The sequence below is a fragment of the Psittacula echo genome, assembly GCF_963264785.1.
Source record: "Psittacula echo genome assembly, chromosome: 6".
Classification (NCBI taxonomy): Eukaryota; Metazoa; Chordata; class Aves; order Psittaciformes; family Psittacidae; genus Psittacula; species Psittacula echo.
The window spans coordinates 30,724,829-30,749,722 of NC_137743.1; the positions used below are offsets into that span (position 1 = coordinate 30,724,829).

The 24,894-nt window shown below is 43.9% G+C and overlaps 1 protein-coding gene across 1 annotated transcript in view; it reads right to left on the reverse strand.

Annotated features, from left to right (window-relative positions):
* Positions 1–3,785: 3,785 nt before the first annotated feature.
* The window catches only part of HEG1 (heart development protein with EGF like domains 1), a gene marked incomplete at its 5' end in the record, with an annotated part of 54,934 nt that continues 33,825 nt past the window's right edge, over positions 3,786–24,894 (reverse strand). Inside the window, 10 exons of the mRNA XM_080621981.1 lie at positions 3,786–6,789; positions 8,290–8,464; positions 9,903–9,990; positions 10,594–10,631; positions 10,739–10,781; positions 16,684–16,818; positions 19,879–20,039; positions 20,521–20,579; positions 21,890–21,984; positions 23,573–23,692. Coding sequence (XP_080478107.1) covers positions 6,640–6,789; positions 8,290–8,464; positions 9,903–9,990; positions 10,594–10,631; positions 10,739–10,781; positions 16,684–16,818; positions 19,879–20,039; positions 20,521–20,579; positions 21,890–21,984; positions 23,573–23,692 — 1,064 coding nt within the window. The 3' untranslated portion in view covers positions 3,786–6,639. The remainder of the gene's footprint in view (positions 6,790–8,289; positions 8,465–9,902; positions 9,991–10,593; positions 10,632–10,738; positions 10,782–16,683; positions 16,819–19,878; positions 20,040–20,520; positions 20,580–21,889; positions 21,985–23,572; positions 23,693–24,894) is intronic.

The following is a 24,894-nucleotide window of genomic DNA, read 5'->3' on the forward strand; positions in this document are numbered from 1 at the left end:
ATAATACTGGTTTAGAAAAATGTCCTCAGGACCCCAATGACTTGGAAGCAAACATTTGGAGATACAGAGAAAGTAACAGGGCAATAGCATGAACATAAAGCAGGTTTACACTCAGGCTGTTAAAAGAAGCACAAACAAATGCTGAAAATTTACCTTTTGAAATAGAGCTTACAAAAGGCGAGCTTTACTATACTGCAATCTTGAAAGCTGTTCAAATAAACCATTATGATCTTACACACCAAGTTTTGACCTTCTGTTAGGAAAGCTCAAATAAACCATTATGATTTTACACACCAAGGTTCACCTTCTGGTAGGAGGAAGTCCTGTAGAATTTAACAGGGCTTAAAACAAATGACAGAATTTCCTTTAAAAAAGGGAATTACTGAGTATTTATTCTGTTGGTTTTTTTTGTTTGTCTGTTTTTTCTTTAAACTAAACCTACCCTCACTGATTTTATTTGAGACCTTTTATGTCAGGTGAATTCTATGGCACTGTTCAACAGAAGTGGTCAGATTTTACTGTATTCCATGGGACTTTTCCATATAGGATTCTGCAGATCTGGGAGCTGCCTGCTGCAGTCATTAACCCAAGGAAGACTCCCATCCCTTCTAGCATTTTACCAGAATAAAGACCAAGGAACTCAGCACTTACATCCCACTACTGAGGAACATCAGGCACCCTTTCTATGTTTTTCCTCAACAGGATATTATGCACATGCACAACAAAGTAGACACGGAAGAGGTGTTATCCCACATATGGACCTTACAGTACGGGAGCCACACCCACTTCAGATGTTTACTTCTGCAAAAGACATAAGCATATTCCTTGCTTTGCTTCTTTTTTTTTTTTTTTCTTTGTTATTTCTTACCCCTTCATGGATTTCTGTCCTGATTTTAGTTTCAGTAGTACAAGGGAATGAAGAGTTAAATACACTTAGATACACACTGCAAAGTTCCTGAAATCTTAGAAGCACACAGTGCATGCCCCTTTTGAAACTGAGAGATCTTGCTTCATTTCTTAAGAGACAAGTAAGAGTGAACTGAATAGCTGTTTTATCTCTGACTGAAGAGGAAGCACGTCTACATCCCTAGAAGGTCTTACACAAAAGGCAACAGGTTGGCTGATCAGTAAAACAACTACACAAGATTCACATCCACTCTCTTCTCAGGAAGGTATTTCAATCTGTTTTGGTCAATCTCACATAATACAGGTCCTGCTACAGTAATCAGTGTACTTTAAAAAATAAATAAAACATGGAAAGGCAGCAACAGTATCACAGAAATAGGCAGAACATGAAGCTAGGGGAAAGCATATACAACATACAGGTGGAATAATTTAGGCCTAAAAAAAAATCCATTACAGTCCATGGGAGAGTTACCCCAGCCACTATAATGAATGCTGGATTAGGTCCTTTGAGTGTAAAGAGGAAAAAACATTAGTCAGCATAGGAAGAGCATATAAGTAAAATGCATCCGTTCTTGTTAATTTAAGGAAGAAAACTGAAGATTAAACATCACTATGAGGGAATGAGAAGTCCAGCTGGATTTGGAATGGATATGGCCATTGACCAGCATTAGAGACAAGTCCTAGGGAAGTGCTTGGTGTGTCTGCAGCAATGTCCAAACCTGCTCTGCTGCTCACTCAGGTCCCAGCAAACACCCTTTAAAAGTACTGGCACAAACAATTACACAATGAGAAGCACCTCCCTCTAACTAAAATTTATTGCTATTTTTTAAAGCTCTTTACTACCATGTAGTGTGGAGGCAAACACCTTTTAGAAGGCTGGTCACAAGGCGTGACTCAGTACATGACCGTGACAGTGAGACTTACGGGAAATGCCGCAACAACGAGATTCGTTGCTGCTGTGTTACATAAACGCTGTAAATGTGGAAAGAAAAGGGCATCAAAATCCTTTCCTCATATAGCCCAATTCAGCACTGTGGGGTTTCAACAGTATGCAAAAGGCCCCTCATTTTTCCAGTGCATCTGGGAAGGCTGGCCAGAGAGAGCAGCAGTGCATGGCAGGACACAGGAAGGCTGCACGTATGAGCGTCCCTTTTGAATGGTCCCTCAACTCTGCATTTTCCTGCTCTGTTCACTGGGACTAACTCTCCTAGGCTGACTGCCAGGGGTATTTCTGTGGGTGAAGGGCTTTTGTTACCACAACTGGCAGAGCACCATAGCAGCAGACACGTGCCTTCCACATCTTCTCCTGTCAAGAAAGAGAATTAGCATTTTTTCCAAAGTTAATCAAAAATACACCCACACAACTGCCTATGGGCCCTTGCTGACTTCTCCCCTAGCTTTCCACAGCTGTCAGGAGCAATAGAAAATTTCTATGCAGTGTTGGTGTAGTTTTTCTTCCTTTCCTCACATCTGGCTGAACCACTTGCATCCTCCTTAGAAGAAACATGCCACTTCTATCTTGTCTGCTTGGATAGTGGAAAAAAAATTCCCCTTGGCAAAAACATCCAGTGTGCTCAAAATTTGAAGTCTGGGGTAGCTAAAAGTAGCCTAAATAGTCTAAGAAATAAGATGCATTTATTTAGATATCCTACGGGGACTAAGATACTGAACAGAGAGGCATCTGCACTTTAAAATAGTCTTGAGAGCACATGGAGACTCTTCTCACATCTGACAGGAGCCACAAGCCCCACTCCACTGCCAGAAGGTATTTAGTTTATGGGAGACAAAGAGGAAGCAGGCAAATAGGATCCTGGTGGCAGCTTTAACAGAGGCAAGCTGTACAGAAACAGATCACATACCTGCTGTGGTTGGGTGAGCGCATTGCTTCTGGAATGTGTTAGTAAAAAACTGCAGTAAAATAATTACCATAAACTAGCAAAGCACACTGCAGTGTACCCCACCCCTTCTACCCAGAAATACTGCAGTGTGGGATGTGTCTGGGCTGGTAGAAACCTGGGGATCTGAATCACCTGGGGCTGCATCTGCTGGCTCCGCAATGATTTCCTGGTTCACATGTGGGAAAGCACCTGCACTCACTCTGGTGCTGACTTTTGCCTAAATCCTTTCATGCCCGCTGGGCGGGGCCTCCTACAACACCCGGAGAAGGTGCTGCAGGTCACGAGAGACCGTTTTCCTCCTCCTATGAACTATGCACTGGCTCCATGACTCCTCTCTTACCAAAGCTAAAAAGAAAGTCAGCCTGCAATGGATAAATTCTCATAAGAAATTTTACGTTTACCTGCTTTGGCAGAGAGAAAATTTCAGTGCAGTAAAGGTCTCTGCTTTGGAAAAGGCCAAGTTTTGCAGTCCTCAGTCAGAAAATCCTGCTGGATTTATTGAGACTCTTTCATTCCAGATGCAGCATTAAGAAGAATTTGAAGATCATTGAGAAATTGAAAGTAATTGCTTGCAAACTTTTGTGTGATCTCAATAAGGAATAGTCCTATCTCATTTCCACTCAAATCCCTTGAAATTTGCTGTGAGATACAGACCAGGAGTTTTGTTCATATAGTCCATGTTACTCTTTAAATGGAGGGATTGACCTGCAATATGAGTTGGTATTTCCTACTTTGTACTTGGCGCGCACAGGCACGTTTCCCAGTCTTCAAAATAACCAAGCAGTTAAACATATTTGCCTATAAGAATGTGTCTAAATTCCTCCCTAGCTGACAAAATGCTGGCATGTGGTTAAATTCTACCATCATCACTGGGACACTCTTCCTTTTTGCAAAGCTGCTTTAGTAAAGAGGGACAGAATCCAGTGCTCACCTATATGCCTTGGACTTAAGACTTAACATGAATCCCAGCTTCCCCTTTGCTTCTGTAACACAGTCAAAACCCTCCTCCATACTATGGGAAAGGCAGCCTTTTCTGTCCTGGGCACTCTCAAAAAACAGGCAACTCACTGGCATAGAAAGACCCTGCTAATGTCCTCTCTGAAGGATCCTATAGCACAGCAGAGTCAAGCTCTGAGTTCACATCATACAATGGATCCTGTGCAGTTAAGATATCAGCTGCTAATGAAAGGAAGAACATCACTTATGGACTGGAAACACCGATCAGCATGGCAGGGAACAGCTAGCTCTTTTGCGCTACCTGTTACACTATTTTGGCTACTTAACTAGAGTTCTCCTTAAATACAGCTCCTTAGGCAGCTGCAGTTCCCATGAGCATCCACTCATTTCTTCCCTAAAGTTGAGATGAACAGGTGTACTAACACCTGCAAGGTTGATTATGGATCAGACAAGCATGAAGCTGCATGTGCAGTCACCAAAAGATCAGGTAAGTGCAAAGGATACTGCCCTAGGCATCCATGAAGATTTTTTAATGTTTTTGCAAGCTCACACTACTGTTTCTACATAGTAGACAAGGGGTGAAGTATAAAAAGACACTGTGCTTGTATGCTATGGCTGGTGCACCAAACTGTGTCTTCAAAGGACATATATGGTGTCTCTCCTGTCTTGCAGTTTTGAGAAAACAGAAACCTCTTAGCCTTCACAGCTAATAGATGCCTAGTGCTAGCCCCCCTTCCACTGGGTAGCTGTTGCTCACTTTTGATAAAGAGCACAACAGCCTCCAAAGTACTGGGAAAGGATCTGAAAACTCACATATCTGTGTAACACAAGTACCTGCTCCCTGGTGGAGGGCTCCTAATCACCTCAGGTTTGCCTCTGGCGAGCGACCACACAACGTATCTGAACTGCTATTCATACTTGAAGTTAGGCATTTAGGGGATGCATCCCATGATCCTTAGTGCTTCAGTGAGTTGAGCTACCTTATGAACTTGTAGGCACTGTTTTTCAAGCATGTTGGGGAGAAGAGAGTATCAGTGGGTATTTGCTCTTCAGTGAAACTAGCTCATGTACGCACTAGAGAGATGGTGGGTTAGTGGCTAAGGAATTGTGCTATTTGTTATCCTCATACAAGAACAGGCACATTAAGGGGAAGGATCTGTGTCTGGATGGGGTTTGGATGTCAGGTTAACACTGCATTAAAGATAAGCAGTGCATATACTTCATTATACTTCCTTATACTTCCTGCAACCCCACAAACAAATACAGCCTCAGCGGAGAATGAATTCAGAGAAGGACATGGGGGTGTTGGTCAACAAGAAGCTCAACATGACCCAGCAATATGCACTTGCAGACCAGAAAGCCAACCACAACCTGGGCTTCATCAAAAGAAGCATGACCAGCAAGTCAAGGGAGGTGATTCTCCCCCTCTGCTCTCATGAAACCTCACCTGCAGCACTGTGTTCAGCTTTAGGGCCCTCTGGAGAGATGATCTTTAAGGTCCCTTCCAACCCAAATTATATGATTCTGTGATTAGTAAGATCTCTTTCAACACCTAGCTCGGAATACAGCCCATTACTGTTGAATTTTATCTTTGGTGAGAAATATAATAATTTACATTCTTCAGCTTTTGCCAAGATGATTAATATGAATTAACATGCCTAGGTGAGGAAATCTGCCTGGTATGAATCATTCAAAACTATGATGAAAGCAAGCAAAACACTTCAACATAAGTGATATTTCTTCCACTAGGGTTGAAAACATACTATTTTGAATACAACTGATTGCAGTGAGCCTTATTTTCCATAGTACTAAAAGCCTTCACAGCTCCTACAGAAGTCAAGGTGAGCTGTGGAGGCTTGAAAACTATGTCCCACCTGTAGTGCCCAGAATTCAGGTTCCACTGCCAAACTAAGGCTATGGCATTATTGCTCCTTCCCAGAATCTTTCTAAGGAGCATGCTGAATTCACAGCCCATCTTCTTCACTGTGAGCAATTATTTAACATTATATTGCTGTTTCTAAATCCCTGCAGAGAAACAGGGCCCCATAAGTTCCTATACAGAAGCACTATGATGATGTATAGTGGCATCGTTTCTGAGCTATGCTGGTTGACAAAACAGCATACTCATACTCTTTCTTACATATGGAAAGTTTTCAAAGCAGCACATAGGATCAACTTTGTCTTTTTCCAGTTAAAATTGCAGTGGTATGACTAACTTTCCCATACTCCTTGGAATCAATCAGCTCATGAATTCAGTTTACATTGAGAGGCACCAGGCTTCACCAAGGACCCAGCATTTTAAAGAATTTCTACCAGTAAGGTTAGGGCCAGAGGACAAGCCAGCTTCCCTGTTGTGTATGAAGCAGAAAGCAATGCAGCAATGTAAAAGGGAGTGGACAAACTTGCCCTACCAAAAGCAGTTGCACTTTACAAAGTGAATCTTTGCCTGAAGGTTGGCTAAGAAGACAAGCACAGTCAACAGAAAACAAGATCTGTAAACAAAACACTCTTTAGTGGTATTCAGTGAAGAGTGCTAGGCACAGTTCATCTGCCTATACTGATCCATGCTTGCCATGTAGTGTAAAGTGAGTGAAGAAGCAGCACAGAACAAATCTGGAGTACATGTAAGTAACTTCCACCTGGGTCTTCTAGTGATGTGCACCTTGAGCCATTCCCTCTTCCTCCTCCTCCTTCCTTCTGCTGCTTAGGGAGTGCAATGATTCCTCAGGGCAGCAATGCTCGGCATGAAGTTCAAAGTCCTTCCTGTTAAATGGGAAGAGTAAGACTGATATGGCCTGAAATGCCCAGGAGACAGATTGTACATGGGGATCAAGGGCCACAGAACTGTGTCAATCTTCCACTCCCTTTCCACTCCCTGCTAAAAATAGTCTCTTCTTCTGGTTTCATCACTAATGAAGGATGGATTGTATTGTCCAGGGTAGATGCATGAATGTCGAGATCCAGGCAAACCAGTGTAGGGAGGATAAAGTCCGTTTCTTTCCAGTTCAGGATTTCTCAGTCCAGTTGGCTGAATTAGCAAAAAAATGAAATAAGAAGGGTCTTATTTGCACACTCAAATCCTTCTTCAGACACAGCTTTACCAAGTTTCCCAGCAGTTATTTGAGTAGCTAGAAGGAACAACATGATCACTAATGACCTCTATAACCTAGAATGATTTTTAATGTGGGAGCTATGCATTGCCCGAAGGAGTTTTTCTGATGCAGTCTAGATTCAACACCTTGCCAATTAGCAGATTTGAAGTTTACCTGACTTCATCAAATGCAGTCTAAGTGCACAGTTAATTTTTAATCCAAGGATTGTGCCGATGAGATTGGGTATCGAAACTACTCACCAAAAGGATATTGTCCCAGAGCCACCCTTGAAGGAAACACTTCTAGATAATCAAAGTTAGTCATCTGCTTTGAGTATTACCTGGGAGCACTTCTCTCCCCATTAACCATAGGTACCTACTCTCCCAACACAAGGGTTTGGATTATATGTCAAACACAAAGTGATCTGACCTCCCTTTCTCTTCCCTTCTCTTACTTAAGTAAATCTCCTGGGGACACTTGGTTGAGGAACTTTGATGTCTAAGACCAAGACTGTACAATCCTTTCACCTAGTAAATAATATCAAGCCACCTGGTTTGATCTGATATGGAGAAGATCCATGCAAAACCCTGATCACCTATCACTTTCTGAAAAGCTCCCCTTTCTAGTCGCCAGCAAAATAAAAGTCTTTAAAAATGTTTAAGAAATACATTTTTATTTCCAAATCTCCCATTCTTACTGGAAGCAAGAAGGAGAATTATTTCCATTCATGCTGTGAAATCCAGTAAACTTGCTTACTGGAAAACTTAAAATACAAGCCAGAAAAAAGGTATTGCTTGCTGCTTTCTGCTCTGGAAAGCAGAAGTCCAGAATGTGTGACTTGGGTGAAATCCTGCAACCTTCACTCACATGAGTAACCCACACACACCTTAAGTACTTCCAGTATGTTGCTGTAGATTAGTGACAGATGATATACCAGCATCACAGCTCTGAATACAGACATTAGCAGATGGTATTAACTATGACAGCAGGTCTTGTGCTTGTGATTTTCTGTGCCCTACACAGCCTATTACTCCTCCACTGCTTCTTTCCTGCCACTTCAGAGGTTGAAGGGATGCTCCTTAAACACCCTTTCTGCTGCAAGAAATTGCCTGTACCCTGGAGAAAGGAAAAGTGGAAGAAAAGAGGGGTCCTCAGTGGCCAGCATCTTCCCATATGGGGATGAAGTCCCCCAGGCAGAGGTCTCAACTTTTTGGCATCATCAGTGAGGGTGGACGTGAAAAAACTACCCACAAGGATACCTAGCAGTCTGCCCAAAACCTTTAACTGTCCTTCTCTACTCTAGGATCAGGCTTTTGGGGCATCTATCAAAATGCTCCCAGACATTTCCCTAGCACTCTTCCTAATGACATCTCATCAGGAACGTGTCTTTGCTGTGTCAGGCACAAAGGGTTAATAGTTAAGCTATGGTCTGATACCGAATAATATACATCTGTCATCTGCAACAGGTTCTTGGTGCTCCCATTCTCCTGCATCTCGATGGTCTCTCTGCCCCACTCCTGTGTCCGGGGATTCTTCGGATATTCAGCATACGGTGACATCTGGAAATCCCCACTCTTGAAAATGAGTTTACTTATGTCATTTTTATTCTTCCTGTTTACAAAAGAATGAAGGAAAATGAAAACATACAACATATCCTGCTATCTTGCATGCTTTTCTGACATGATCTCAGAAGATTTACTTCTGTTATGAACCTTGACTGCAAACAAAGATCAGTTCAGAAGGGCTGTAGTCCAATCTTTTGTTCCGAGGCAAAATTAGATATGAGGTCAGATTGTGCTACTCAGGGCATTATCAGGTGGGATTTGAAATCTCCAAGGATAGAGATGGCATAACCTCTCTGAGCAAGCTATTCCCCTGCTTCACTGTCCTCTTGGTGAAAAAGTTTTTCCCTACATTCAGTCTGCTCCCACTTATGCCTGTTGTCTATTATTAATGTGTGTGTCCACCTAACTCAATAAAAAAGTAATGGAAATCTAGGAAGAAAGAAAAACATATGGAAGCCCCCATGGTGTTCAAGTCTCCAAGTACTCAAATATAGCACTTCTAGGCACTATGTTACTATGTCAATTCCTTAGAAGGAAAACCCAAATGGGGCTGGCCTGAATGACACCAAATGCCCCTAACATGACTACCATGTATGAGTGGAATTTGGCGACACTTCCAGTGCAAATCAGAGTACCCTCCAGGAAGTTACATAACCTGTCGAAGGCCAGGACTCATGAGAAGATCAATCCATCCCTGCAAAGATCTGGCCATCACACCCTCCTGGCTGATGCTTGCTGGTCACCCTGGCTCAAAACACGAGGGAAAAAGCACGCACCACTGTGCCAACCAATTTACTGCCACATCTGTGTTACTGATAAACCCAGTTGACAACTTTAATCAGAGAGCTTTGAAATACTTGATTTGGGGACTGGAATGAGAGGGAGGGGGTGTTACTGCAAGGAAGCCCTTTTCATGATATATAAATCATGAAGCAGAGCTTCCTTGGCAAGCTTCTACTCTGAATCTTGCTTCTAGTCCGAATCTACCTGCTGGTATGGGAGCTATCTGTGTACATGCATGTGTGTGTTTCAGAGGGAGATACACAGAGTAAGAGCACATGCAGGACTTGCCCATAAAGGAAAATGAAAATAGCCTTAAATACACTCAAATCCCACTTCAGCATGGCCAGTAACCCCTCCTGTTGCCTAAACTTCTCTTTTCTACTTAGCTTGCATTTTTGGAGACTTATAGCTGCCTTCCAGCTCTGAGTGGGAAGGACTCTTTTGACTTTCCATCCTCAGACAACATGACTGTCAGGCACATCCTTAAGAGACACCCAGTTCAATTTTTTTTAGTCTGGTTGGTGGAAAACAGAAGTATATGTCCCAAAGGAAAGCACAGTGCAATACTTCAGTACCTGATTAATCCACTTGCTAAGCTATCCCATGTTTTGGTCCATCAGGGTTCATATGTAGAGCATTAAGTGTGGTGTAACCCACTGAGAGGATGCCACGGATGAGCTGGGGCTTCTGGTGGTACCTACCGGCAGCAGGTGACAATCAGTGCTATGCCCATGATAAGCAGAAGTCCACCTCCTGCAGCTGCAATCACCACGGTGATGAGCTGATATGCTACAGACAAGAAAGACAGAGACTCACTTAGAAACAGCAATGTAGCTGTAAATTCTAATGTAAACATATCCACAGCCCTCATGCAAAGGGAATAACTGTTTATTTCCCGTCTTTCCTCCCTCTGTAAGCAATATTGCCTTAAATTTCCGAGTGAAATGGATGGAGTTGGGATCTCCTGCTAAAAGGAAAACAAGGTCATGTTTCCCTAGAGGACAGATTGCCTTTACTACTAGATCAGAATAATTCAAATTATATTTCATGGATTAAGCTCTGAATACCTTGTTTCAAGAGTGGGGTTGGACCAGATGACCTTTGAAGGTCCCTTCCAACCCAAACTATTCTGTGATACTGAGAGTGCCCTCTATATATGCTATCATGACAGAGTATCCAGAGAAAAGGACATCTTCCCTTAGAAGATAACACTGACAACTTTGACAAAGGAGGTCAAAAAAACAATTCTCAGCAGAAAACAAAGAAACAAAAAAACCTGACAAGAGTAGCGTGTACCTACTGCATTTTAGACACAGTCATCTGCAATTACTTGCTTCAAATCTCCCATTTCTGACACTATAGAAATTAAAAGAAACAAAACTTGGTACTTACGGTTTCCACAGTTGAATCCACCTAAGCCAAATGGGCAGCTGGTAACAGAACACAACATGGAGTTTCAGTGGCTTAGTTGTGACAACAGGTCACTAAAGCAATATTCAAAAGGACGTGGGCTAGGAGGAGGGAACAGTCACCATACCTCACACAGGTCTCATTTTCCAGTTTATATCCATCTTCACAGGCTAAAAACACAGAAGAGAGAAGGGCCATGAGCACCACGTAGTGGTGTAGGGAAGACATTTCCCATCTCCGCCTTCCACGGCAGCCTCATCCCGATCAACCCTGGGACTGACGTGCTGGTCTGCGCTGCTGGCACAGAAGGAACGCCATGCATTCTGATGCAATATTTGCTCTGGTTTAGGCAAAACACCGTGCACTTAAATTCACCTCCTGCTGGCTTTGACAGGACCATTTCAGGACTTCCCGGCAGAGCTAGCCCAGAGCCTGGCTCAGGGTAGGCAGCAGGTAACATAATTCCCAGCACAACCCCTTCTTGCCCAAATGGAAACCCGTGCACACTTGTACTGTTTCCCACAAAACAGCAGTGCAAAATATCTGCAAGTTCCTCCAGTTTTGTTTTTTTTTGAAACCTCATTTGAACAGTGCTATTTTAGCACTGATGTGTGTTATTAATTAAATTTAAATGTTAGTATTGCAACAAAATGTTATGCAAACACAGTTAGGGTAACCTGAAGTGATATGTTTTGCCTCATGCCACCTTTTTTTCCTGTTGTTCGAATTTGCAGCTGAATCAAAGTTTGAAATGTAATATTTTACTATAGAATGGAAATTAAAGGTACTAGGTCTAAATAAGGCAGAAAACTGCTATGTACAAAATGTTAGCAAAAAACTAAAACCATCATTTCAAAATAAAATCATTTCTGTGCTTACAGACAGCTATCTCATCACCTGAATTATGTGAGAAAATTATGCTACCCTTCTGATGAACACTAAAGGTGATGATAACATGGGACATACATTTATAAGGGCTCCTGCAGATCTGCTGCCTTTCACAGAGGCAGTGGTCACTCAAAGACCTGAGTAGGAATGACACAGACAGAGTCACTTTGGGTAGAGGGACAAGTCAGGGCTAGAACATGCAGCAGCCCTTGGGGTCTGCAAGACATCACCCAAGCGTCTGGGAAAGCCCTGCAGGACACTCCACAGGGAATAAAACCAGATTGTTAACTGAAAACAAAAATGCTCATGGACTTTCCCCCCCTCCCCCTCAAACACTATAAGCTTAAAACTGGAGAGGTGGCAGCTCTCAACACTACCTTCCCTCTGCCTTGCTCTCTAACTGTAGGGAAAACCCAAAGCCAAAAGCTCAGGCACCCCAGCAAGTGTGAAGAAATCTGCGTGGAGAAGAGGGGGCTTCCAGCAGAGGTCTCAACTAAGCGGCAGACAAAGCCCTCACCTCCTCCTCTGCTGCTCCCAAATACACATCAAATGCCTTTTCACCTCTGTCACAGCCAGCAACTGTATTTTCAGAAACACTTGGCACAGACGGGGAGGAAGGAAGAAAAGAAGGACAAATGTGCAACACTGTCCATTAGGATGGGCTGGCAATATCATAGTAAACCAAGAGAGAGCACTAGTATACTGACTGGATTCAGAAGTTTATGGTTCTTCCGGCACCAATTACAAGTGATATTGATGCCAGCAGGGAGCAATGTGACTGTGACCTCCCCTCATAATACAGGTCGCAGAACTTCCCTAAATTTAATTCCAGTTTCAAATTAAATAGTTGAACTGGAGCTGCATTTTAGAGAACCATCCAAGATTGATTCTAATATTTTCAGTGACAGACAATCAACCACAACCCTGGGTCAGATGCTCATAAAGTTAATTTCCCCAGTCATTAAAAACATTCACCTTCTTTCTGGTCTGAATTATACCAGTGTCAAATTCCAGCTTTTGGATGTTTACTTGCTAGATTGGAAAAGGTTACATGATCACATTTCTCCTCCTCACCATCGAATCACTCCTTTAATACAGCCAAGTACACAGAGATCTCTGACTCTCCCTAGTTATTGCAGCTTTTCTCTGAACGCTCCCAGGTTTTCTTGGACCTTTTTGATCACTGATTCCCAGAAATAGATGTTGCAAGCCCAGGGATAACAGAACTTCCCCTCTTCTGCCTGTCTGTGCCCCTCAAATGCATCCAGAGACCATATTAGCCTTACAAGCTGGAACTGGGGACGTCTTCTTTACCCACCAGGCCTCCTTCACAGCTTTGCCCCAGTCTCTACTTTCCAGGAGACACAACCCACAGTGTGCCTGGCACTCTGCTCTTGGATGCCTTGCCTTGCTTGCAGTCATGCTGAAATACTGTTTGCATATACTCCATCTACTAAGTGTCTTGCGTCACTCATGGAGAGTGGACTTAGATGAGTGATGAATTCACATCAAGAATATTACTGCTTTAGGCCCAGACTTTGCATGGCAACTGGCACCAACAACGATGAGGGGCTGATGTCAATGGCAGCTGGTCTTGCCCTCCTTTCTCTGCACTATATATCCCCACTACTCCTCCACTACCTCTTTCACTCCATATATTCCCCCAGAGCTGGGGATGGGGAGCGTAAGGCTCTTTGTATAGCCCCCTGCTGCATCTCATCATGATACTTTTTGCACTGGATTTATTTTTCTCTCTTTAAGATAGTTTCTTTGAAGTCAAGGAAGAGTTAACAGCCTCAGCCAACAGACAACCGGGGCAAAGGTAGTAAATCCCGAAGGATCTTTCATAATGAGGCATTAGCAAAATGCAAATGAGCATCAGCAAAATGAGGCTGGAAGTGTTGCTCATTTCACTTACTAACAAAAGCAGACCAAAACCATTATGGATCAAATGTTTTACCAAAGCAAGCCACAAGATCAGGCAATAATGAAATCTGCCGTGAAGGGGAGGGAGGAATCACCTCAACAGCTCAGTGGAGTTGCCTTCTCCAATGAGCGCAGCAGTTGCATGTTCCCCAGCCCCAGTCTGTTGCTTGCACATTGGGAAGGCCTGGAGGAGCCTGCAGGTGGATGATGGAGCCCAGCTTAATCTCTCCTGCTCAGTAACATGTGTAGGACACATACAACTTGCCTTGGGCAAGCACAGCCCTGGGACCCCATGGGCACACAGCTCCAGGCCAAGAGGCTATAGGGGCAGTAAAGAGGAAAAGCAAGAACCTGAACATGCATATCTCTGTCTTACTTAAATGCTTACTGCTTATATCTCTTCCTCTCCTCAACCCTGCCTTTTCCTGACATCCTTTTCCTTGCTTTCTCCTCTGGCATCTTTTCCTGATCCTTTGAACAAGCCCCCAGGAGAGCTCACACTGTTACACTTGCTCAGCAAGCTTTTAAACATGAGCAGGGAATGGAGGAAAGGTTTAAGTGTCAGGGGCCAAGCGAAGCTACTGAGTTGTGCTTTTTTTTTCTGGATTCCTTTGCGTTTGTGTCCTGGGTTCAGCAGTAGCAGTCAGTTTTTCTCCTTCTTAGTAGCTGGTGCAGCGCTGTGTTTTTGACTTTCGGCCTGGGGATAATACTGATACAGCCGATGTTTTCAGTTGCTGGTCAGAATGTTTACCCTGACCAAGGACTTTGTGAGTCTCATGCTCTGCCAGGGAGGAGGGGAAGCCAGGAGGAAGCAGGGACAGGACACCTGACCCAAACTAGCCAAAGAGGTATTCCATACCACAGCACGTCATGCTTGGGGATGTAACTGGGAGTTACCCGGAAGGGCACGCTCTCTGCTCTGTCGGGCTCATTTTCAGCAGGTGGTATCATATTCTCTTCCCTTGTTATTTCCCTTATCATTATTATTATTGGTGGCAGCAGTAGTGATTTGTGTTATACCTTAGTTACTGGACTGTTCTTATCTCAACCCGTGGGAGTTACATTCTTTCGATTCTCCTCCTCACCATCCCTGCGGGAGGTGGGGGGTGGGGGGGGGAGTAGAAACTGAGTGGCTGACTTGCCCACTGGCTTACACCACAACACTTTGCCTTCCTGAAAGAGACTCAGGGGTCTCTTTGGAAACCTGCTTTGCTGCTCCTTGCTTCACTTCAGTAACACTCATGCTATTAAAAATAGCATGCTGTTGAAAAGGTGACACACTGGGTTTGTCGCTCTGTTTCTAAAACAGCCCTGAAGATACCAGGAAGGCTGAAAATCATCAACGACCCAGAGGCAGACGAACTGCACACCAAGAGGTACCATGGCCAACATGTAGCTCAGAGACACAACTTTTCCTTGGTTCAGGGGGTGGTTTTTCAAGCATGCCCCAGGGAACAGCCACTGCAAGGCAGAGCAGAACAATCCCCGAAGGTCAAGGTGGCTGATCCCCCATGTCCCAGCGCCTCTCCCAGTCACACTCGCCTTCCCACGGGGGAGACCGGACAGGGCAGCACAATAGCCATTTCCCTCTTTGCAAATACTATAATTGGAGTTACTGTGCCACATTTTCATGACCCACAATGAGGGTCGGATGCTCAGGAGACCTCAGTTCCTGTTTAGTCACTAAGAGGGCAGAGATTTTCAAAGAAGCCTGCATACTATGTTTATCAGAAAATAGACCTAAATACCAAAGGAGTGCCATGCCTTGGCTTTTGAAAAAGCCTTTAAAAATCCCAAACCACTTTGTTTACCCAGATAGGAACAAAGTGATGCTGAAAATCTGGTAACTTGCCAGAGCATGGCATGATGCAGTCAGTGCTACCCTCACACTGCTGCAGCCTAAATTCCGCATCAACCCGGTCCCTCAGACACTCTCAAGCTGGTCAATAAGATGTTTCCTACAGACAGCACCGAGCTGAATGTGGAACTGAGGCCTCGCTATGTGCAGGTAGAGATTTTTTTATATTTTGCACAACAAAAAGTACCTGTAAGTAAGGAGTAACCACATGTTATAAGATGTTAGATCTCTTACCCCTCTGCAACCATCACGTTTGAGTGCCTTACAGTCTTTCAGATATTTATCTTCACAATGCTCCTTGACAAGAGACACGGACAAGAAAAATGGAGTAACCCGCCCTTGGGTTCCCACTGTAAATGATGGAGCTAGAATTGGGCAAAGCCTCTCAGATTTCAGCTCAGCTCCCCACTCACTAAGTAAGCCCTTCTCTGCCTCTCAGGGGTCAATGGAGATGATAAGTGTTTCCTAATAGAAATCCTTCTCCCAATATTCAAGATGAAGGGAGGGAATTAAAACACAAAAGAGAAAGATTTTGGCTAGAGCCTTAGGACAAAGGAAGGTCACCATGACCTGGAACCTATTTCCGTGATGTCCATACCAGAGCCTGCAGTCCATGAGTTATTTCCAGGCACATTTTTCTCACTCTCTGATCAGATTTGGAATCAATAAAGCATCTCCTTCTATTTCAATGGCAACCCAGCAGAAACTGTCAGAAGCAATATATAACCACTACTGCAATTCTTATTGATATGTCATCAGAAAACTGCATTTCTTCAGAAGACCTGCAATAACTGCTGGAACTAGGGATCGACACCCTGGTCCTATAGAAGTCATTTTGACCATTAGCACATAGACAAAGACCTTGTTTAAAATATAGCAAAACTGGATTTCATTATCTGAAGACTAGCTAAAGAATAATATAGTCCTTACGTTTAAAATTTCTATTAGGAACCCACCTGAAAAACAAATTAATAATTTTCAGGTACTTATTTTAAAAATATTGATGATGTCTTAATATAGGCTTTTGAGTTCAAAGCACTTCTACTAAGTTCGCTGAGAGTTCAGACAAAATCAAAACAATCAGAGGCGCACGTCGTCTCTGCTCTGTGCCACTGAACTGAAGCCCAAAGCAGTCAGGCCTCTTTCTCCCTCTTCTCAATACTGTGATTCACAGCATGCTCTGGAAAGAGATAATATTATTCCTAGAGAGAGACTGTATCTTCAGTGTCTGCTGAAAAGTCCCTTAACTAAATGAAAGAAACTTGAGCTGCTAACATTTACTCATAATATCGAGCTTCTTGCCTTCATAGTGATACATACACACACAAACACACTCATTTTCTACTGGAATGAAAAGTTTCAGCAAATTCAGGCAAAACACGCTACAGAAAGAGCCATACCTCTGCAGGAATGGTCCATCTTGTTGTATTTGAAGTACCCACTTTTGCACTGGCAGAGCGCGACTCCATCAAAGTCAGTGCATTCAGAAGTTTCCTTGTCACACTCCGGGTCTTTCTGCTTGCACAAGCTGCCAACTGTCAGGAAGAGGCAGTCAACATCAGTGCGGTTCTCTCTAAACCCATCATTACACGCATGTGCCTTCCTGGCATCACATTCACAGTATCACAGTATGCTAGAGATTGGAAGGGACCTCAAAAGATCATCTAGTCCAATCCCCCTGCCGGAGCAGGAATACCTAGATAAGGTTACACAGGAATGTGTCCAGGCGGGTTTTGAATGTCTCCAGAGAAGGAGACTCCACAACCCCCCTGGGCAGCCTGTTCCAGTGTTCCGTCACCCTCACTGAGAAGAAGTTTCTTCTCAAGTTTAAGTGGAACCTCTTGTGTTCCAGTTTGTACCCATTACCACTTGTCCTATCATTGTTTGCCACTGAGAAGAGCCTGGCTCCATCCTCGTGACACTCCCCCTTTATATATTTATATACACTAATAAGGTCACCCCTCAGTCTCCTCTTCTTCAAACTATAGAGACCCAGCTCCCTCAGCCTTTCCTCATAAGGGAGATGCTCCACTCCCTTAATCATCTTTGTCGCCCTGCGCTGGACTCTCTCCAGCAGGTCCCTGTCCTTCTTGAACTGAGGGGCCCAGAACTGGACACAATATTCCAGATGCGGTCTCACCAGGGCCGAGTAGAGGGGAAGGAGGACCTCTCTCGACCTACTGACCACCCCCCTTCTAATACACCCCAGGATGCCATTGGCCTTCTTGGCCACAAGGGCACAGTGTTGGCTCATGGTCATCCTGCCGTCCACTAGGACCCCCACGTCCCTCTCCCCTACACTACTCTCTAACAGTTCGTTCCCCAACCTATATTGGAACCTCATTCTGCTCATGTGCTGCTTTAATCTCCTTTATTTTTTCTCTTTTAAATAGTATTTTTACACTAGGAGACAGTCAACATGACTCTGTGCCACCTTTTCTTGCATATCTACCATCATTTGTACGGGCCAATAGAAGGAGAGAATAATAAATGTTTCAGCTTGGAGGCAGAAGGGGAAATGAAAAAGAAAAATTTGGTTTGGCTCAAGCTGAAACACATTCACCCCGGAGATAGTTCAACAAATCAATTTTTAAGCTTATATCAAGCAAAACATTTTGCTAAGCCCAAAGCAAATTTTTTTTCCATTTCAATATTAAGCACTGAATTTTTTCATTTTTCAAACAAAGAATTTGTCTTTTCATTTGCATTACTTCAAAGCAGTGTTTTACTTTAGAAAGTCAGATTTGTTACAACAAGCATTCAGCAAACCTGTGGGTAAATGCTGGAAACTGTGTCACCGAATTTACATTTTTTACTGGGAGGTCAGACTAAATGGAATGAAGAAACAAAAAAATATTCATGAGAAATAGGATTTTATGGAATATACGTCACTCATTTGGCACTCAGCTTTCATAAACCTCTCCCTGCTAGATCCATCGTATTTTTTTTATCTGACGTCTTTTCTTGTAAGCACTTACACAAGTACATAACTCGTTCCTTATTCTGATTACTTCAAGTTAAAAGTGGACTTTACCAGAAGCATTGTAATCAGAGGTAGTGGCTAGATACAGTCTGAGAGGATCTACCAAAATAATTCAGGCAATTCAGTCCTTGATGGAGTGTGGCTTTAAAACACAGCATGCTAGAAGCACATGCTAAATTTCTCATCTTCATGTTTATCTTGCCAAAACAATCTGTGGGGTTCCCCCTACACCCAGGGTACGTGGTGCTGCTCTTTATCCTCAAAGCCTCAAACCCTGAAGTCACAGAGCTCCATGAACAGAAGTTTTGTTGCAGTAGCCTATCATTCAAGGGTGCTCATTTCCTGCATCCTGCTGGTACCTCTTGCAGCTAAATCTCCTCTATCGCTCCCTCAGAAAGCAAGGACCAGGAGGTACAGGGCACAGGGCCAGCACCAACAATGGGGTCCACCTAGAGAAGGTCCTGCACAACACTCACAGAATCATAGAATTAACTAGGTTGGAAAAGACCTTTAAGATCAAGTCTAGCTGTTACCCTTGGACTGCCAAGTTCATCACTAAACCATGTCACTGAGGGCCTCATCTACATGTTATTTGAACAGTTCCAGGGATGGTGATTCCACTGCTTCCCTGGGCAGCCTGTTCCAATGGCCTGACTACCCTTTCTGTAAAGCAATTTTTCCTAATATCCAATTTAAACCTCCCTTGGAGCAGCTTGAGGCCATTACCTCTTGGGTAGATTACTTCTTGGGAGAAGACCAGCCACCTCCTCTCTCCATCCTTCTTTCAGGTAGTTGTGGAGAGTGATAAGGTTCCCCCTGAGCCTTCTCTTCTCCAGTCTAAACAACCCCAGCTCCCTCAGCCATTCCTCATAAGACTTGTGTTCCAGACCCTTCACCAGGTTTGTTTCCCTTCTCTGGACCCGCTCCAGCAACTCAGTATCTCTCCTATAGTGTGGGGCCCAGAACTGAACACAGTATTCGAGATGCAGCCCCACCAGTCCTGAGTACAGGGGGATTATGACTTCCCTAGTCCTGTTGGCCACACTGTTTCTGACAACACTGATGTGTTTCTCCAGTTCTCTGTGCTACACCCACATTCCTCTTTGGCAGGTAAACGATTTGGTAACAGAAGTCAAAAGCTCTTAATTGTAAGTCATCTTTAGACCGGGCATCAACGAAACTGGACAGGCAGGAGAGCAGAGCTCCCCACACAGCCTCCAGTGGTTTCAATCAACTGAGAGGGTTTGTCTCTTGGCTTTCACACTGTTTCCCCAGCTCCCAGCTGCACGGGTGGAATTAAGACTTACGTTTTTTTGATCTGGCTGGGGCCCAGTGTCACATCCCAAAGATGAAAGGCTGCCCTACAATGCCTTCTAATCCTGTGCTGTGTGATGTTTTCACAGAGAAGCAGATTTCTCACACATGTGGCAAAGATAAGGCTCAATATCTGCATCCCTTTCATACCGAGAGGCTCTTAAGATGACTCCCATTTAAATAAGATAAAGATTCAGAGGGGTTTTTCCAAATGCCAAAATCTTTCTCTTCATTATAGAAGAAGCCAAATAAAACACCCCTTTCCCCTCCCACCACAGTCCCTCCAGATGCTATTTACCTCTGTGGAGCGGCTTCAGGCTGGAGATGAACTGGCAGGCTTCAGTAGGCGATTTGCAAGCTCGAATGTAGCTTTTCACACTGCTAACAACGTCATAAAGAGTCACATTGGATGCTAAAGAGAATGTGGATTGCACTGAAACATGCACAAAACTCGTCTCCCTAACAGAAAACAAAACAAAACAGCCCTGAGTACCACAGGTCAGTCTGATGTCATTGTTAGCACCTTATACATAGGACTCTTATTAATGTATATTATACATAGGCATAAGCAAGCGATGCTTATCACAGACACAATACTGCATACATACTGGAAGAGTCATGCATTGTAACAGACCTTAGAAACAGGACAAACTTACATACAGAGAGGTTAATTTGGGGCTGGAAGGGGTGCTGGTAGCTAATTTTGAAACCATCCATAAATCCCTCCTGGGGAGCTCACAGGCCCATCCCCAGGCCACTCAGTCCAGGAGGGGATACCAGGAGAGCCAGGCAAGATGATCAAGCATTCTCCATGCCCTGACTACTGTCAGGTCAGATTGCATCAAGCCCAACACCCACTCAGAATGGGGAATATGGATCTCAAGTTGAACATCCTGAATGCTTAAGTTTTTCATTCTTACCCCAGTAGCCTTAGCCTTACCTGGTTGCCTTAACTGTGGAGTGGTGGTACCCTGGTAAGCCAGACAGTGATGTATCAAGCTGCAAGGAAGGAGAGAGCAGCTGTTAGTGGCCATGGGGATGAGGAGGGATTCAGCTCCATGGGACACGGCACAGGATAGTCCTTCTGGGTCACCAATACCATCCCCTGCATTCACCAGAGCTGTCTGCGGAGGCCAAGGGGCCTCTGAGCATCCCAGCACTTCATCTGGTCAATAAGAAAAGTGTGCCATCCTGTTGCCAGCAAGGGACGGCTGAAGTCACCGTTATGCAGTCTTGGACAGGAACAAAGGCTTGGGGATTTCGACATGAGCATATGCCTGGAGCCCCACTATGCAATGACCACAAAGTGGGGCTTCTGAGGATGAGCCAGAAGCTAGTGGGAAGAGAGCCTTGTGCAAGGTCAAGCTCCGAGTGGCACCCTCAGAGACTGCACATCTTCCAAGGAGCCTCCTTCCCCCTGGATCCATGTGGCCATTTGTTTTCACTCCCAGCCCAAGCCAGGCAGGCAGCATCAAGGCAACTTACCCCTTGTTCCCCCTATTTTGGTGGGATCTCCAAATCACCTACTCCAAAAAAAAGTTGGGATGAATTGCAGCTAACCCAGCACCTGCTAACAGGACAAACTCATGCATGCAATGATCTGGCTAAAAAATGCACAAAGATGTACCTATCCCCAGCCCAGGGTTCTTTTCAGAGCAATTGATGGCACAGCATATGGGAAACTAACATCTCACCCACCACTTCCTCTTAACTGACTGAAGGCCACATGGTTGCAATAGCATGGCTGGGAACTCCACAAAGAGGAAGGTACATTTAGGTGGGTGCTGCTGTTGAGCTTCATCCCATGGGATTTGGCTAAAAGCAAGGTGACACCAGCTGCAGTCCAACCTGCCCCAGTACCTGTAAGATACACTGATGAACAATGAAGCCCAGAGTTACTGTTTTAAAGTTTGAACTTAGAAGAGCCCTAATGCCCTTTCAAGGTTTGGAGAAGGCAATGCAGCCAGCGGGCACTAGGAGAGAATGCAGGCTACAGGAGCATGAACCCAGCCACATCACTTCACAAAAAGGGCTTCAGGATTTTCTGGGCAGATGTGTTGTCTTAAGCCCCATAGGAGTCAGATCTTTCTGCTGCTGTCTTGACAGCCAGGGCGGAGAAGGGGAGAGAAGCATGATGGGGTTTAAAAGAATGTATCTTGCCAATCCTACTAGCTCCAGACCAGGATGGTTCAATGATTAAAAAGGCTAAATCCACACTACAGAGTATCATGGCTACCCATGACAAATGTAAAAGGAGCGAAGGGGACTTGTCTCATCAGCATTGCCAAAGTCCTGACAATGACACTCACCATCGCCAGGATCTCACCCTCGACGTGGAGGAGCTCTGCGTACTTCCCATGGGTAATATTAAGTTTCAGGGGGACCTGGCCAATAAATATTCTTACTAAAAAGGAGAATAAGACAAGTTAATCAGAACACACATCTCCATACCATGTGTACCTGTGGTTCATCCACATCTCACATTTACATGACAGCCTGTCTGCATGGAAAACCCCTTCACAGAGTGGACAGAAAACTCATGGCTTATAGTCACTGCCCCAATAAAGCAAATTCCCAAGGTTTACTGCAGTGTTCCCACATCCCTAGTCAAACTCCAGAGCTCAGTGCTGTTCAGCCAGCGTTTCACTGCAGCATTCCTACATTTCATATAGAAACACAGACTAATTTAAAAGGACCCCTGAACACAGACAGAACTAGGTAAATTTAGCAACAAGACAGCTTTAGGTACTGAAGCTATTTATAATAATTTGGGGTAAACATGTCAAATAGCTTAGCCATTCCTCCAATGGAAAGAAAGCAAACCAACAAGTCAAAATAAAGCACTGGAAAAAGGACATTTTCAGTTTTCAAATTGTTGGACAGAATGAGCAATGACGTTTGAAAAGAGGTCCAAAAGATGCATTTTTCCATTCTTAGGTTGATATTTGATTCATGGCCACAGAATTCAATAAACCAAGTTGTCCAGACTCGAAGAGATAATACCCCTAAATCTTGTATGAAGTGTCATGAGATACTCAGTGGAAATGAGAACTCAGAGCTCAGAAAAACAGAATACGGTTGCAGATAACATTATAAAGCCTCCAATTCTTTCCCATTTTCCCCCATACACAGAGCCTATCTTCAGCACAGATTTTATATCAGAGAGCTATAATGTAACAACTCTCAGTAAAAAAGAGATGAGAATCACCCTCACAGTATTTATATAATCTACTCATATCCCAGTTCAAGGCATAATCAAAGCAACACTCTAAATTAGAAGCTGACACATTCCAGCTCAAAGAAATGTTTCAAAACACCGTTAAGGGACACCTCACCCATGTTTCCTTAGCAAAATTTCCATTCCTCTAATCCTTGCTGATTAAGGGTCAGAAGAAACTCTAGCAAAACAAATTCCTCTTTACAATGGGACATTGTAAATCCTTGAGATTGAGAGTCCTCAAGGAGGGGGTCAGAACCTGGGTTCCAACTAATAAGTGTGTTGCATGAAAAATGCTAAAGGTACAAAACAAGACCTTGATCTTACAAAGACTTTCCATGGCTGCTTAACTTTCTGAACATGGCTGATCCCAGTGAAGCCAGGTTACACAATAGCCCATCTCACTTCTCTTAAGCCAAGTGCCATCCCCACTGTTTGCAGGGCTTGGAGCTATGATAAGCTGCTGAACGATTTCTGAGGGTTGTAAAACACATGAGGAACAGAAGGGGCACATCTGTCCTTAGTAACAAGCCTGAGCCCACCACTCTGTTACTGTTTTTAAGAAACTCTCAAGCCATCACTGTGTCTGCTCCTCAACACAACAGCCAATAGACACTGCACTTGTATAAACAGTTAAAAGCTCTTGCTAAAACTGGTGGCTGGGAGAAACATTAAGTTCTTGAACTAGTATGAGCTTCAGTTGATTTATTTTAGAAGATTACAGATAATTATTTCCATCTTTTTCTTCACTGGTTTTTCTCTTTTGTTTTCTTACCTAAATTGCACTTTCCTTTTTCCAGCTCATAGCCAAGAGGACACTGACAGATGTAAGAGCCATGGGTGTTGTTGCAGGTGGCCAGTGCAGGACAAGGGTTGGAAAGACATTTATCCACATCTACAAAAGCAGAAAAAACCCCTAGGTTATAGTTACAGAATCACAAAAATCAATTGCTGGGCTAAAGAAGATCAAGTTGGCTCCTCTTCTGTGACCCCCTGAGCATTATCAGATTCTATGTTGCATCATTTGCGCTTACTATTTATCCTGATGGAGCTTAATTATTCCGTTGGAGCTGAAAGAATAAACAGAAACCACTTTTTCTTGAATATTCATTCAAAAGCCCTTGGGATTCAATGTTGATCCATGTTAATATGAACACCCAGCTTGTCTACAGCACTGCTTTTCTGCAGATCTCAGGATATTTCCAAAGACAAACAATCTTACAGTTAAGGATGGAGAAACAGTCAGAGATAGACTTTGGACCATGGACTCCTTTACCAAAGTCCTGCCCTTTTCATCTAAACCCTGTTTTCATGATCCAAAGCTAATGCTTCAACACTGATGCAGTCTGTAGGCTACCCAGTAATGGCAGAAGCAGACTTAGCTGCTGTCACCATCTTTACCAGGGCTGCAGCTTTCTCCATGTCAGGCTGGGGTGGCCACAGCAGCGATACCTGACTGTGCCATCACTTGTAATGCAATTCTTTCTGAGTGAGCAAGGACTTGGGGAGCAGACACCAACTGAGAAATATGGGGTATCAGGGGATTAATGAGTATAGTCTCAGATGCTTCATAGATGAATAAACTTAAACTGCAAATTGGAGAATACAGCTAGTACTTCCCTTTGAGAAAAACCCACGTCCTGGTCAAAAATGCTCCTCTTGCTGTGCCTGTGACTTCACACAAGCACAAACACATCACACACACATGCAAGGGCAGACCATAGGCAGGACTGTGGACTTGTTGGCAACAAGGCAGTACAAGACAAGCAGGACAGCTTACACCCCAATTGTAACTATTTAGTGGTTGCTAATGAGCACTGCAGCAGAGGCAAGAACTGCTTTGCAGTTAAAGCACAAAGCATGAGAGCCAAACCCATGTGTGTATATCTGACAGAACTGTGATCCCCATGGCATCACAGAGGCCCTGCAGACCACAGTCCCGAGCCAGTCTCTGCGTCAGGACACGCTGTTGGACACAATTTACATGTCTCAACTAGCCTGGCATGGCTACTCCAGCATCAGCAAGGAGGAGATTTGCTGCCTCTGATCTAAACAGCCAGAAATGGGTGGACATATTTTAAAATACTGAATTTTCAC